The following is a 16,798-nucleotide window of genomic DNA, read 5'->3' as shown; positions in this document are numbered from 1 at the left end:
ACTCATAGCGACCCCTCCTTGGGTTTCCGAGGCAGTATCTCTACTGAAGTAGATTGCCCATCTTACTTCCGAGGAGTGGCTGGGGAGTTTGAACTGCCAGCCTTCTGGTTAGCAGTCAATTAGGATTTAAAAAAAACAAATATATGACACTATGTTTCCTGGCTGGCCTCTAAGTATATGTTGTGCACATGGAATGGGTAGCCAATTGCAACTCATGGTGACATGTGTATCACGTAGAACTATATTCCATAGAGTTTTCAATGGCTGACTTTTTGCAAGCAGATCACCAAGTCTTTCTTTTATGGTGCCTTTGGGTGAAATGGAACCTCCAATCTTTTAGTTAGCAGCTGAGTGCATTAATCATTTGCCCCACCCAGGGACCCCCTATTTACAAACAGTGACTGTTCATTTGATTTGATCTAGTTAAACTAGGAGACTTGTAGATTCCGTGTTTCTCAACTCAAGAATTACTGGTGTTTTGGGCAGAATAAAGTTTTATTCTATGATATTATCCAGCCACTGCAAAGCATTTAGCATTCTTGGCTCTACCCACCAAATGCCATTTGCTCTCTCAGCTCTTTCAACAACCAAAATGAAACTCCCACACATTTCCAAATGCACCCCAGGATCCCTGGGTCCCAGTACACTGTTGGGGAAAAAAAACAAGAAACAAAAAAGCAACCCAAACCAAACCAGTTGCTGTCAGGTTGACTCCAATTCATGGTGATCTCAAGTGTGCAGAGTAGAACTGCACTCTAAAGGGTTCACAAGATTGTCACCTTTGGGAAGCATATTACCAGGCCTTTCTTCTGAGGTAACTTGGTGGGTCTGAACTGCCAACCTTTCAATTAGTAGTTGTGCACTTAGTCCTTTACTCTTACCCTGTTAGGAACCACTGGGTTATGTCCTTTTCCTTGCAATCTTTAGTTTTCCCCTTAACTGATAAACAGAGGGGAAATAAACAGCAACAAGAGACAGTTCAAAAAGGTAGTGTTAAAGGCCAGACCCACTAATATTACAGGAACTTAACAGCAGAGAGTAAAAGACCCCAAGAAGTGGAGGAGGTGAAGAAGTAAGAAGCAGAACACTGAAGTCGTCTTAGGGCTACAGGTAAGCAGGGAGGGCTGGGGAAGAGAAGAATAGGATTCAGTGAAAAGTAAATCAAATTCTAAACATCCAAAACCAAAAACTAAACTCATTGCCATCAAGTCGATTCTGACTCATAGCAACCCCCTTAGGGTTTCTGAGGGGGTAAATTTTTACAGAAGTAGATTGCCCAGTCTTTCTTTTGTGTACTGGCTTGTTGCTTTGAACCACCAACCTTCTAGTTAGCAGTCACATGCCTTATGCACTATGACACCAGTTGTTGTTGTTGTTATGTGCCGTCGAGTTGGCCCCAACTCATAGCGACCCTCCTTGGGTTTCCGAGGCAGTATCACTACGGAAGTAGGATTGCTCAACCTTCCTTCCAAGGAGTGGCTGGTGGGTTTGAACTGCCAGCCTTCTGGTTAGCAGTCAAGTGCTTTTAGCCACTATGCTACCAGAGCTCCCAGAGCTCCTTTAAACATCCAAATATCCCCAGAAATAACAGGTCCAATAAATAGAATCATTTTAAAAATCTGCAATGGCTAAATTACGTTCAGTATACTCCGTTAGAACAATGCCTGGTGTGGTAGTTAAGGTTATGTGTCAATTTGGCTGGGCTTGGTTTTTAATGGCTGGACAGCTGGATGTAGTATTCCCCATGATGAGACTGGCAATCAATTCCACGGTGGAATCTGCTGTGAACAGCTGAGTAGCTGCCTTAGGGGATGGGGTCTGTTTCCAGTACATATGAAGACACTTGGAGAAAGGACTTGAGCTTTATAGCACATCTGGATCCTACATTTGGCTGAGTCTTCATCTCAGTGCCTGCCATGTTTTCTTCCAATCTTGAGACTGTTTTGGGACTTGAACTACAGGCCTGTCGTGTTGTTTGATAATTTTGGGACCATGTCATTGTACTCGTTGTGGACAGCTTGCAGCTGTCTGATTCAGAGAGGCCTCTACCTTAAGTGGGTTGGGAGCAAGAGGCAGAGCTGAAGCCCAAGGTCAAGGGGCCTTTACCCAGCTCTAAGAGCTGGCACTTTGAACTCAGACTTCTAGCCTCCAAAAATGTAAGAGAATAAATAAATCCCTATTTGTTAAAGCCATACAGTTGTGGTATTTCTGTTATAGCAGAACTAGAGAACCAAAACACCTGGTAAATAAAAACTCACTGCTATTGAGAAGATTCCAACTCATAGTTGGTTTCCAAGGTTGTAAATCTGTACAGAAGTAGACTGCCTCATCTTCCTTTCGCAGAGCAGCTGATGGATTCGAACCACTGACCTCTTGGTTAACAGTTAAATGCTTTAACCACTATGCCTCCAAAGCTCCTGGTAAACAGTAAGCCAATAAATACATACTGAATAAATAATTTGGAAAGATTGCTATGCAAAATATCCAAAATCTGGATGACTACAGGCTTACTTTTCAGTTACCCAGAAAAATTAATTAACTGACCTCATTTTTCTAGCATGCCACTTGTTCTTTTCTCCAACACTCACAAGGCTTAGCAGTCTATAAATCTAATAAAAATCATCATATTTATGCAACTAGCTAATCTACTAACCTAGCTGCTGAAGCCTGTCTTCTTTCAGATCCAGGGAAATGGGTACAGGATGTGAGATAAGTGAATTGGTAGATACCATGCTTTCCCTTGCACCTAGCCACAAAGAAATTGCTAATCCTATCTGCAATCTTGGTATGATGAAACAGAATATACAAATACGCTAATTTATACATACATGTATACATATATTTTATAAAATTGATCATACCATTTACAGTATTTTATATTCTATCTCTTAAATTTAATGTGAACCTCATCAGATATTCTGCTATAACAAATTTAATGCCTATATAAATAATTGGGGAGCTCTAGTGGTATAGTGCCTAAAGGCATTTGACTGCTAACCAGAAGGCTGGTGGTTCAAAACCACCAGCCACTCCTTGGAAGGAAGATTGAGCAATCTACTTCCATAGTGATACCGCCTTGGAGGGGTCGCTATGAGTCCAATCGACTCAACGGCAGTTAAGTTTTTTTTTTTTTTGTATATAAATAAACATTGCAATGATGAGTCAAATGTATTCAACCAACCTCCTGCTGATGGACTTTTAGAATTTTTTTTTTTTGTTTTTGTTTACAATTATGAACTACACTTTGATGCACATTCCAGTTGCTAGGTATTTGTATACAAATGTGATTATTTTCTTATAATAAATTCCTAAGAGTGGAAATTTTAGGTCAAAAGACTGCCTGAAAATGGGTATTTTCTCATTATCTAAAAAACATTGAATTATAAATGAAACACCCAATGTGATGGATGGAAAATGAAACACTTTAATTTGACTGTCTTTGATTTCTTATAAGATTGAACTTTTTAATATTACCAACAAATATTTTTAATATTACCAACCAAAACCAAACCAAACTCACTGCCGCTGAGTTGCATCTGACTCATGGCGACCCCTATGATCTGAGACAGTATCACTACTGAAGTAGATCGCCCAATCCAGGAGCGGCTGGTGAGTTTGAACTGCTCGTCCTCAGGTTAGCAGTCAAATGCCTGAGGCACTAAGCCATCAGAGCTCCCTTAGTATTACCATTTACTATTTTATGGATTGAATTGTGTACTCCAAAAACATGTGTTGTAAATCTTAACCCCTATACATGTGGATATAATCTCATTTGGAAACAGGCTTTTCTATGTTATGTTAATGAGGCCATATCAGGGTATGGTATGCCTTAAGCCAATCATTTTTGAGATATAAAAAGACCAGATTAGGTACAAAGAGAAGCAAGGGAGTACAAATGAAGAAATAATGATGCCATGTGGAGATCCTCAAGGAACCCAGGAAGAGAAGCTGAAAGATTTTCCACAGAGTAGAAGAGAGAGCCTTTCCCTAGAGCCAGTGCCCTGAAATCATACTTCTGGCCTCCTAGACTGTGAGAAATAAATTTCTGGTTGTTACAACCACTCACTTATGGGATTTGTTATAGCAGTATTAGCTATTCTACATAACATTTCAAATTTTTATGATTTGTTATTTTTTGGGAAGTTCATCTTTTCCTCATTGAATCTATAAATGCATGCTATATGTATAAAAAATATATTTTTTCAGACTTAAAAAAAGTAATGGATTTATCATTCATTGCAACTCAAATTTCACAAACAAACCAGCCATACAAAGTTTAAAACTACTTTAGAAAAATATGATTAACTATTTGTCTTGCTGGTATTTCTAAGATTCTCAGTAGACCCTTAAAATAGAGAAATCAACAGAGTTCCAAATTACCTAGTGGCATAATTATGAAGAGTCTCATAATTAGAATCTTAGTGACTGCTGAAAAGTAAGGATGTTTCAATCTTTTTAGAGGTATGTATTGCTTTTTTAAAAAACAAACAGATTACAAAGAAAGAGACATGAGTCTAGAATTATTTTCTCATTGAAAAGATTTCCATTACAGATATGCCTTTAAAAATATCCCACCATCTTACCTGAATGTTGTCAAACTTCAAGCCTGGCATGGTGAGATTCTCCTTGTCTATGAACACTGTGCTGTACTGTTGAGTAGCTACAGAAATCAAAACACTCCTGGTCTCCTCACTAGGAAGCCATGCATCGTTTCTTCGGTCCATTTCACTCATGTTCAGCGCTGTGGCAAAGGGGTCATCACTCCCTGCAAATACAGCTTGAATCTGTGAAAATGGTTTTGGAGACTGAGAAATTTCTAGAGAAGCTGTAGAAATACCTGATTCTGATCTTTCAATCCCTGGTGAGTAAGAAGGATCAGCAGAATCAGGGGATTTATCACCCACTGGAGTAGTGAGTGAAGACAATTTTTCTGGTACTGAAGAGCCTGCATTAGGATTACTGACAGAAATGAAGGTGGATGTAGTAAAGGAATCAAAGAAATCTGAAGCCAAGGAATTTGTGTTGGTTGTATCTCCAAAAAATTTACTCAGGCTGGGACTTGGCTGGACCACCTGAGGAGGTGTCTTGGCTGAAGTTTCACTTGCACTGCTGAAACTAGGAGATTTTACCATTTGAGACTCAAAGCCATCATGAAGAAACAAGTGAGGCTGGGAATTAGATGTATTTGATTGACTGAAAATGGTGCATACGGGAACAGGCTCATCTTTAGAAGACTGACTAGAAGACATTTCTGATACTTGTTCTTCTGGGTTAGTTTTTTCATCACTTGGGACTGAGTCCGCTGCGTCTTCACTTTCAAATATGGGCATGCCTTTTACTTCTTGTGTTGGATCTTCTTTCAATGAGGCTCTGCTATCAGGGGTCATGTCAGAGACATCTTTGGGTGTACTATCATGGTCCGTTTCACTATCATTACTCAGAGTATCAATTTCTTCCTTATCTATATTTTCTACTCTGTCATTAGCTTTGCTTTCTACAGGCTCCACAACATCCTGCAAACAACCAAGCTCACCCACATCATCTTCACTATTATTAGGAGAGTCAGAAATGAGGACACTTTCCATCATTTGCTCATTAAGCTTATCTATGAAATTATTAGAATCTTCTGATATGGTCTCATTCTCTTCAGACCCAAATTCATCTCCACCAAGATCAATGGTTTCTTCATGAAAAAGAAGCTGCCCTTGTTCTTCCTGAGTCACCTGCTGAATGATGTTCTCTGTTTCTACTTCAGTTGGAGAAGATTTGTCAGTCATGTTCTGATTAGTACCTTTGGCATTTTCCATAGTTGCCTGAAACAAAGACAAATACAAATTAACATAATCAGTTTTGTGTTTAAGTTATTAAGCTAATGTGACCTTATTATTAAAAATTTTAATTAAAAAATGTTTAGTGTAACATATTCAATGGTTCAAAATTCAAAAGACTTTAATTTCTTCAACCTTTTAAATACTATTCATTCTTTGGGAGCTCTGGTAGCATAGTGGCTAAGGCATGTGACTGCTAACCAGAAGGCTGGCGGTTCAAACTCACCAGTCACTCCTCGGAAGGAAGGTTGGGCAATCCTACTTCTGTAGTGATACTGCCTCGGAAACCCAAGGAGGGGTCGCTATGAGTTGGGTCCGACTCGACGGCACATAACAACAACAACAACAACAATTCATTCTTTAAAGTTCAGTTGAAGTCTCCCTTATCCTTGAAGCATCCCAAACATATTCCAAATGTGTAATAATCTGTGTTCTTTCCTGGGGTTATAACATTATCTATTTAATTCTGGGAATTTGAGATAGTGAGAATGGTATGAGCTCAAGCTGAGCAGTAAGAAAGCAAAAAGCATTCTCACTGATCAGTGACTGCTGAAGCTAATGACAAGAATAAATAACGTTTATTAAGGTCTTACTCTATGCCAAGCTTTCCAAGTATTTTCTTAATCTTTAAAATAGCTCTCTGATACAGCTGCTATCATTTCTGTTTTGAAGATGAGGAAACTGAGGCTTACAGAAATCCTGTGGACTGTTCAAAATCATACAGCTAGTAAGTGGAGAAACCAGAACCAGCTAAAGCTGAAATGTTGGGTTGACACTGGATAGCAGAGGGCCAAGAATGAGGAAAGGCATTTGAATCCAAAAAAAAAGTATTTTTTCCTTTCCTTGAAGAACTTTTTTTTCTTTTTTTGGTAAAAATTACTTTATATAGTTCTTCTTTAATAATGAAAGGAAATACATAAAGATTGATATCCTATGCATTAGTGAGCTGAAATGGACTGGTTTTGGCTCTTCTGAATGGGACAATCACATGGTCTACTATGCTAGGAATAACAAAGTGAAGAGGAATGGTGTCACATTCACCTTCAAAAAGAACATTTCAAGATCTCTTATGGCATAGTGCCTAAGGCATTTGACTGCTAACCAGAAGGCTGGTAGTTCAAACCCACCAGCCACTCCTCATAAGGAAGATTGGGCAAGGTAGAGATACCGCTTCAGAAACCCAAGGAGGGGTCGCTATAAGTCTAATTGATTCGATGCAGTAAGTTTGGTTTTATCCTTTAGTACAATACTGTCAGTGATAGGATATGATAGGATAATATCCATATGCCTAAAAGGAAGACTTATTAAAACTATTATTCAAATTTATGCACAAATTACTAAAGCCAAAGATTAAGACACTGATTTTTACCAACTTCTGCAGTTTGATATTGACCAACCACGCAAGCAAGATATATTGATAATTACTAGTGATTGGAATATGAATGTTGGCAACAAAGTAAAAGAAAAGCATCAATAGTTGGAAAACATGGCCTTGGTGATCAGCAATGATGCCAGAGATCACGTGACAGAATTCTGCAAGACCAATGACTTGCTCGTTGCAGATATCTTTTTCAAACTACATGAACAGTGACCATACACGTGGATCTAGCCAGATGGAATATATAGGAATCAAACTCTGGAAAGAGATGATGGAGAAGATCAATATTGTCCAAACAAGGCCAGGAACCGACTGTGGAACAGATGATCAATTCTTTTTATGCAAATTTAAGTTGAAGCTGAAGAAAATTAAAACAAGTCCAGAGAGCCAAAATATGGCATTGAATGTATCCCATCTGAATTTAGAGACCATCTGAAGGATAGAATTGATGTACTGAATACCAGTGACCACAGATAAGTTGTGGGATGACATCATATGTAAAGAAAGCAAAAGGTTATTTAAAAAAAAAAAAAAAAAAGGGAAAGGAAGTAACAACCAAGATAGATGACAGAAGAGACTCTGAAGCTTGCTCCTGAGAAGAGAGCAGCTAAAGTGAATGATGAAGAAATGACGAAGCAAAAGACTGGAACAGAAGATTTCCAAGGGCAGCTCGAGAGGACAAAGTAAAGTATTATAATGAAATGGACAAAGACCTGGAGCTGAAAAATTAAAAAGGGAAGAATATGTATGGCATTTCTTAAGCTAAAATAAATGAAGAAAATATTTAACCCTCTGGGTGTGATACTGAAGGATTGATATGGTCAAAAATTCTATGGTCAAAATATTGAACAACACAGGAAGAATCAAAAGAAAATGGAAAGAATACACAGAGTCACAGTACCAAAAAGAACATTCAACCATTTCAGGAGGTAGCATACGATCAAGAACCAATGGTATTGAAGGAAGAAGTCCAAACTGATGGTATTGAAGGAACTGGCAGAAAAACAGGGCTCCAGGAATTGACGGAATTCCCGCTGAGATATTTCAACAAATGGATGTGGTTCTGAAGGCACTTAACTCATTTATGCCTTATAGAAGAGAGCTACCTGGCGAACTGATTGGAAGAGATCTGTATCTATGCTCATTTCAGAGCAAGGAGATGCAAAAGAATGCAGAAATTGTCAAAGCACATAATTAATACCACATGAAAGTAAAATTGTAAAGATAATTCAAAAATGGTTGCAGACTATACTGACAGGGAACTGCCAGAGATTCAAGCTGGATTCAGAAGAGAGGGTGGGATGAGGAATACTACTGCTGATGTCATATGGATCTTGGCTGAAAGCAAAGAATACCTGAAATATTTTTACCTGTGTTTTACTGACTGTGCAAAGGTATTCAACTGTGTGGATCACAACAAATTATGTGTAACATTGTGAAGAACAGGAATTCCACAACACTTAGTTCTGCACATGAGGAACCAGTACATACACCAAGAGGCAGTCATTAAAACAGAACAAAGGAGAGGGAACACTCCAAAAAACAAAAACAAAACAAACAAAATTAACAGTACAAAGGGATACTGCATGGTTTAAAATCAGGAAGGGTATGCATCTGGGTTGTAACCTTTCACCATATTTATTCAATTTGCATGGTGAGCAAATAATCCAAGAAGCTGGACTATATGAAGGAGAATGTGCATCAGGATTGGAGGAAGGCTCATTAACAACCTGCAACATGCAGATGACACCACACTGCATGCTAAACATGAAGAAGTCTTGAAGCACTTATTGATGAAGATCAGAAACTACAGCCTTCAGTATGGATTACAACTCAACATAAAGAAAATGAAAGTCCTTACAACTGGACAATAGCAACATCCTGGTAAATGGAGAAAAAATTAACATTTTCCAGGATTTCATTTTACTTAGATCCACAATCAAGCCATGGAAGCAGCAGTCGAGAAATCAAATGACGTATTACATTGGGCAAATCTGCTGCAAAAGACCTCTTTGAAGTGTTGAAGAGCTAAGATGTCACTTTGGAGACTAACATGCACCTGACCCAATCCATGGTATTTTCAATAGTCTCATATGCACGTGAGAGCTGGACAATGAATTAAGCAGACCTCAGAAGAATTAATGCATTTGAGTTGTGGTGCTGGTGAAGAATATTACATGTACCATGAACTGCTAAAAGAATGAATAAATCTGTCTTGGAGGGAGTATAGCCAAATGCTCCATAGAAGTGAGAATGGCCAGACTTTGGGTATGTTGTCAGAAGAAAGCAATCTTTGGAGGAGGATATCATGCTTGGCAAAGTAGAGGGTCAGTGAAAAAGGAGAAGACCCTCAGTGAAACGGATTCACACAGTGGCTGTGATAATGGGCTCAAAAATGATAGTAATTCTGAGGATGGCACATGGCAGTGTTTCATTCTGTTGTAATAGGCTAACTACATTTTGGAGCCAACTTGACAGCACCTAACAACAACAAAGTTTTTCTTTAATAGAATGCATGATGAAAAACTGAGACATGTTAAAATTTTGTTAGGCAAGATGGATTTTCATAATAATATGTGGGAGACATATGTGCCCCTATACTCTGGAGGTAGGACAGGTAGGAGGAAGCATGAGTAAAACTGGTTCTTAGCAAATTTATTTTATCATGTGAAACTTTTGGAAACACGACACATAAAGGCACCCTGTAATGGTTACATACAATTGTTGTTTGAGTCACCTTTTTCATAGTGCTGCAACCTCTGCACACCATCTAGATCTCTGGACAGATAAATGCCTTCCAATCTACCCTTAAGTCATTTGGTACCCTGCTTCCTCTGGGCTCCTTCTTCAAAAAAACAGGGAATCTTACTTTTACTTTGATTTCCAGACTCACAGTAAGCTGCTTAATGAAAGTAAGTCAGAAAGGAAGCTAGTCACATTTGGCCATATTCTTACATGGTGTTGTAAACAAAAATTAGCATGGCACCTTTACTACTGAGGGTGGAGGTGTGGAGGAGTGGTAGTGCTTAGCAAAAGAATGTAGAAAGTGAGAGTTATTTGCATACAGATATGGTATTACACCTGAAAATAAGTTATTCACTTGAAAATTATATCACCAAAACCACAACTTCCAAATAACACATAGCAAACCACAAATGCATCTACAAGGCTTACCTCACTGTACACATGCTAGATAAAAGTTTTACATATTCACACCTTTGGGATGTACCTCCTCATTCAATATCCTCTAAACCATGATTTACCCTCAATACCATGATTTGGCTCCACTGTATGTTTCTTCAGTTATAAAATTATACATGTCCCCACCAGATTCCAGCCAGTACTATAAATGGAACACTAGCATCCAAAGGCACGAGAGAGGCAAAAATTAAGTGTATCATAAATGTCCCACTGGTCATGAAAGGGTTAAAGAAATCTAAAATACTCTGATAAAAGGTTTTTTTTCCAGAAGGAAACCACCTTTTTGATCTTTTAAAACTATACTTGGCTAATTTCTAGATAAGAATACTTTTTCTGTCAACACTTCCATCACAGTACTCCAAATTAGCTTTGCTGTAGTATGTCATCAATCACTCCGAGAACTGAAGACAAAATTATTTTAAACCAGATAATTAAAAGTTAAAATATTTTAGAAAATTTCTTGTCCAACACAGTCAGTTACTAATTCTCTATTTCTTAAACACTCATCCAATAATTAGCTGTTGTTGTTGTTGTTATGTGCTGTTGAGTCAGACCCGACTCATAGCGACCCCTCCATGGGTTTCCGAGGCAGTATCACTAGGGAAGTAGATTGCCCAACCTTCCTTCTGAAGAGTGGCTGGTGAGTTTGAACCGCCAGCCTTCTGGTTAGCAGTCAAATGCCTTAGGCACTACTCTACCAGAGCTCCCTAATAATTAGCTATATAAACTAGTAAAAAAATACAATGTAAAGAAGCAAAAGCATGCATTCCTGTAATGTTTCATGGGGAGCTCAAAAAGGAGGCTACCTCAAGAATAACAAAGTGCAGAATCAGTCATATGTACTTAAAGCTTTTCTGTTTGATTTTACCTGTGCAGGAAATGGAAACAGTGTGAAGACCATGCAAACAACAAGCATGATGTTCTGATTTTCGCATATTTTTACAAGGACCTGAAAACCAATAGAGTTTTCTTCTTCTTGTTATTATTCTCGTACTTTGGTCATGTTCCCACAAGGTACCAGTCCCTGGAGATGGATATCATACAAGTATGATTCATTTGAAATCACTTGCTAAGGCAAAGCAGAGGGTCAGCAAAAAAGAGGAAGACCCTCAACGAGATGGACTGACACAGTGGCTGCAATGATGGGCATGGCAAAAATATGAGGATGGTACAGGATCAGACAATGTTTCAGTCTATTACACATATTGCTACAAGTTAGAACCAACTTGATAGCACCTAACCACAACAATTTTTTTTTATTCTAAAAATAAGAATTTGTTTCCAGATAAGGCTATGATTCAAGAAATAGATTATATTTTTCCCTCATCTTCTAACACTGACTAGATTCTAGGTTCTAAAATTAATTCTAATTCAGTCTGATAGATTTAAATTTTTGATTGAATAATTTCTTGTAGAAAGATCAGCACAAGGCCGGTCCTTTTGAGGCACAGGTTAAAGATATCCCAAATATCCAACTTTTCAAAACTGCTGTGCCACTCCATCATTTCTGACATCAACTCCTCTTCCTCCCCTCAATAATCTGCCTCCCATCTTAGGTTTCCATAGTTTGTTGTAATGCTTCACAGAACTCACAAACTCCCAAGGAAATGGTTCACGTGATAGTGGTGGAGGCTGGAAGGCTGTTAAGTGCCAGGTCTGTGGTAGGTCTAGAGGATTCTCACAACTCAACATGGTTCCAGGGATTGGTGAACCAAAATCGTCAGGTCAGATGGTGGTTCTGTCTCAAGTCCAGGGGTGAGATGATGAACCAAACACAGCATCAGAGCAAGACAGTGAACTTTCCCAGAACATTCGTAAACTATCTTTAAGGAAGCCAATGGTGGTGACATGAGTCACACACTCTAGCAAGGTGGGGCTCAAGACACATCCCACCCTAAACACGCATAGAGAACAGGATTTACAATACCTCACAAAAATGGTGGTGACTTGAGTCATATCCTCCAGCAAGGTGGGACTCAAGATGCATCCTACCCTACATGCATAGAGACTAGGATTTACAATAACAGCAACAATGCCATGCACTGCTGTAGAGTCAGATCCTACTTGTAGTGACCCTTCCTTAGGTTTCTGAGGAAAGTAAGGAAGTAGATCGCCCAACCTTCTTTCTGAGGAGTAGCTGGTGGGTTTGAACCAGTCAAGCACCTTAGACACAACGCTACTGTTGTTGTTGTTGTTAGGTGCCGTGGAGTTGTTTCCGACTCATAGTGACCCATGCACAGAATGGAACACCACCTGATCCCGCACCAGCTCCATGATCCCTGCTATACTTGAGCCCATCATCACAGCCACGATGTCAATCCATCTCGTTGAAGGCCTCCCCCTCCGTTGTTGACACTCCACCCTACCAAGCATGACATCCTTCTCCAGGGAATGGTCCTTTCTGACAACATGACCAAAATTGGTGAGACCAAGTCTGGCCATTCTCGCTTCCAAGGAGAATTTTGGGTGCACTTCCTCCAGGACAGATATTAGTTCTTTTAGCAGTTCGTGGAACTTTCGGCATTCTTTGCCAGCACCACAACTCAAAAGCATCAACTCTTCTTCGGTCTTCCTTATTCATTGTCCAGCTCTAACATGCATACGAGGTGAATGGAAATATCATGGCTTTTGTCAGGTGCACCTTAGTCCTCAAGGAGACATCCTTGCTCCTCAGTACTTGAAATAGCTCCTTCGTGGTTGACTTTCCCAGTGCTACACGTCATCTAATGTCCTGACTGCTGTTTCCAATGGTATCAATTGTAGAACCAAGCAATGTGAATTCTTTGACAACCTTTTAGTGATCTCTTGGTTTCTTCATGGATAATGTTCTTGATATCCTCCCAAAATTCTTCTGGTTTTCGGTCGCTGGTGTTCGATGCTTCAAATATATTCTTTAGATTATCTCTAAATTCAGGAGCGATATATTCAAGATCATATTTTGGCTCTCTTGGACTTGTTTTAATTGTCTTTAACTTCACGTTGAACTTGCATATGAGCAGTTAATGGTCTGTTCCACAATCAGCTCCTGGCTTGGTTTTGGCTGAAGATACTGAGCTTTTCCACCGTCTCTTGCCACAGATGTAGTCAATGTGATTCCTGTGCATTCCATCTGGTGAAGTCCACGTGTACAGCCACCATTTGTGTTGCTGAAAAAAGGTGTTTTCAATGAACAAGTCGTTGGTCTTGCAAAATTCTACCATGCGAGTTCCAGCATTATTTCTGTCACCAAGGCCAAATTTTCCAACTACCAGTGATTCTTCTTTGTTTCCAACTTTTGCATTCCAGTCACCAATGATAATTAACACATCCTGCTTGCATGTTTGGTCAATTTCAGACTGCAGAAGTTGACAAAAATCTTCAATTTCCTCATCTTTGGCTTTGGTGGTTGGGGCATAAATTTGAATAACAGTCATATTAATGGGTCTTCCTTGTAGATGTATGGATATTATCCTATCACTGACAGCATTCTACCTGACAAAGAACTGTACTGAAATGTCCCACAGACAAAAACAATAACAATAAAATAATTACTGAGCTCTTAGTTTGTCTTAGACACAAGGCTGAATGTATCATTATCCCTGCTCTCAGGGAGCCAACATTAGGGAATGAGACAGGGCTGTGATAATGAGTCTTTCAATTCATAAACATGTTTAATCTTTTCATTTATTCAGGACTTCTTAAAGTCTTTTAATAAAATTTTAATTTTTTCTCCATGAAAGGCTTTGTGCATCTTTTTAGAAACATTTTGAGGTACTCAGTATTTTTTATCCTATTTATGCTTCCTTCATGGAACTGAACCCTGCTGTCTCATATGATGGGGATGGGGGCATCTTGCCACTACATATAAATGGAGGAGCTCTGGTGGCATAGTGGTTAAAGCATTTGACTGCTAACCAAAAGGTTGGTGGGAGAAAAATGAGATAGTTGGCTTCTGTGATGATTTACAGCCTTGGGAACCTTATGGGGCAGTTCTATGCTGTCCTAAAGGGTTGCTGTGAGCCACAATTGACTCAATGGAAGTAGGTTTGGTTTTGATTTATTGTAAATGGTATATAAGTAACTCTGTTAGTGTGTACAGATGTTAAGCACCTGGCTATTAACCAAAATGTCTGCAGTTTGAAACCACCAGATGCTCCAAGGGAGAAAGATGTGGCAGTCTGCTTCCATAAAGATGACAGACTGTCTTTTAAGGTCACTAGAAGTCAGAAGGAGCTCTGGTAGCATAGTGACTAAAGCACTTGACTGCTAACCAGAAGGCTGGCGGTTCAAACCCACCAGCCACTCCTCGGAAGGAAGGTTGGGCAATCCTACTTCCGTAGTGATACTGCCTCGGAAACCCAAGGAGGGGTCGCTATGAGTCGGGGCCGACTCGACGGCACATAACAGCAACAACAAGAAGTCAGAATTGACTTCACAGTGATGGATTTGGTTTTTGTTTTTTAAACGGCATAAGTATATATATACAATTAATTATATTTTAAAAATATATTGATTTAATATGCATCAACTTTATTTAATGCCTTTACTGATTCTAATAATTTCTCTGGTAATTCCTTTGGATTATCTGTATCAGTGGTTATGAACCAGAAGAGAAATTGTTTTCTACCCTTCATCAACATTTCAGATGCACAGAGGTGTTTTTTGGTTGTCATTAAGAAGGGAGGGGGCAAGGAATGGCAATATGAGAGGCATTTTTCCTCAGTCCAGGGATGTTAAGTCCTGCAATGGACGGGACAGTCCACCACAACAAATTACTGTCTTATCCATTGGGCAATCTACTTCTGTAGTGATAGTGCTTTGGAAACCCAAGCAGGGGTCGCTACGAGTTGGGTCTGACTCAACAGCACATAACAACAACATCCATTGTGGCATGGAAAACTATTTCACTTACAAAAAATTGATAATTTTATTTATTTTTTTCCTTACTAATTCTTATATCTTCTATTTATTTACTGGACAGTTTAAGACTGGTGGAACCAAGCTGAATCCAAGTGGTGACATGGACATTCTTGGCATCTTGTGCCTAATCAGGAAATGCTTTAAATGTTTGTTCATGCTCTCTTTTGTACAACTACTTGTTCTCTAGTTCATTTTTTTTTTTTTAAATTTCCTTCCTCTTCATTCCTCTGTATATGCTATTTATTTTCTAATTTATAAATTGGTGGCTTAACTCATTAATTGTCAGTTCTTCTTTTCTAAACAAGTAATTGAGCACTTGAGGCCAAAGTTAAAATTTGGTTCTTTGAAAGAACTAATGAAATCGGCAAACCTCTGGCAAGAGGGGTCAAGAAAAAAAAGAAAGAAGGCAAAGTAAACAATATTAGGAATGAAAAAAGGAACATTATTACAAATTCTAGAAAGATTAAAGAGATGCTAAGTGAAATACAATAAACAACTTTGTGCTAATAAATTTAAGAATGGAGACAAAATACACAAATTCTTTAAAAAATGTCAAGTGCCCAACTGATTCAAGACTTGAATAGCCTATAACCCTATATATATAGCCTGAATAGTTCTGTAACCATTGTGGACAAAGAATTAGTAGTTAGAAGTCTTCCCACAAAGAAAATACATAATTTCAGTACCAAAATTTGACAAGGCCACACTAAAAAGGGACAGTATAGGTTCAGTCTCACTCATGAGCATAGATATATATATAAAAAATCTTAAATCTTAATTAAATTCAGCAATATATTTTTAAACTGAAAATATAAAAGGTAAATATGACACAGCATGGTAGCTGTACCTGAGGGAAGAGACGACATTTTTAATAATTGGTTTTTGAACAACTAACATACTCAGGAAAAATTCATTTGCCACATGTAACATACAAAATCAATTTCAGTTACATTAAACACTTTACTGTGAAAGGCAGAACTGTAAAACTTTCAAAAGACAATATAATAGAACATCTTTATGGTCTCAAAGTAGGGAAATTTTCTAAAACAAGGCATAATAAGTATGAAACATAAAGGGAAAGATTGACAAATTTGTTACATTAATATTAGAAAAACTTTATCATTAAAAATAGTATAAAGTAAGTAAAACAAGCTACAGACAGGGAAAACAAATTTATAACACAATTGAAAAGGTATTAAGAATATATAGTATTAAGAATAATATTAATACATTAATATTATGTTGTTGTTGTTATGTGCCAACGAGTCGGACGCGACTCATAGCGACCCCTCTTTGGGTTTCTGAGGTGGTAGCACTACCGACGTAGATTGCCCAACCTTCCTTCAGAGGAGTAGCTGGAGGGTTTGAACCACCAGGCTTCTGTTAGCAGGCAAGTGCCTTAGGCACTATGCTACCAGAGCTCCCACATTAATATTAAGAATACATAAATCAGTAGGACAATAAATGACTCAATAGAAAAATAGGCAAATGA

General features: G+C 38.5%; 1 protein-coding gene across 1 annotated transcript in view; it reads right to left on the bottom strand.

Annotated features, from left to right (window-relative positions):
- The window catches only part of TRAPPC12 (trafficking protein particle complex subunit 12), a 226,615-nt gene extending 220,808 nt beyond the window's left edge, over nucleotides 1-5,807 (bottom strand). Inside the window, exon 1 of the mRNA XM_007948126.1 lies at nucleotides 4,584-5,807. Within this exon, the coding sequence (XP_007946317.1) occupies nucleotides 4,584-5,807 (1,224 nt within the window). The remainder of the gene's footprint in view (nucleotides 1-4,583) is intronic.
- Between the last annotated feature and the right edge of the window lie 10,991 nt (nucleotides 5,808-16,798).

Source organism: Orycteropus afer, unplaced genomic scaffold, assembly GCF_000298275.1.
Source record: "Orycteropus afer afer isolate SDZICR_OR568_19922 unplaced genomic scaffold, OryAfe1.0 scaffold00204, whole genome shotgun sequence".
Taxonomy (NCBI): Eukaryota; Metazoa; Chordata; class Mammalia; order Tubulidentata; family Orycteropodidae; genus Orycteropus; species Orycteropus afer.
This window is presented reverse-complemented; position numbering and strand designations above follow the sequence as displayed.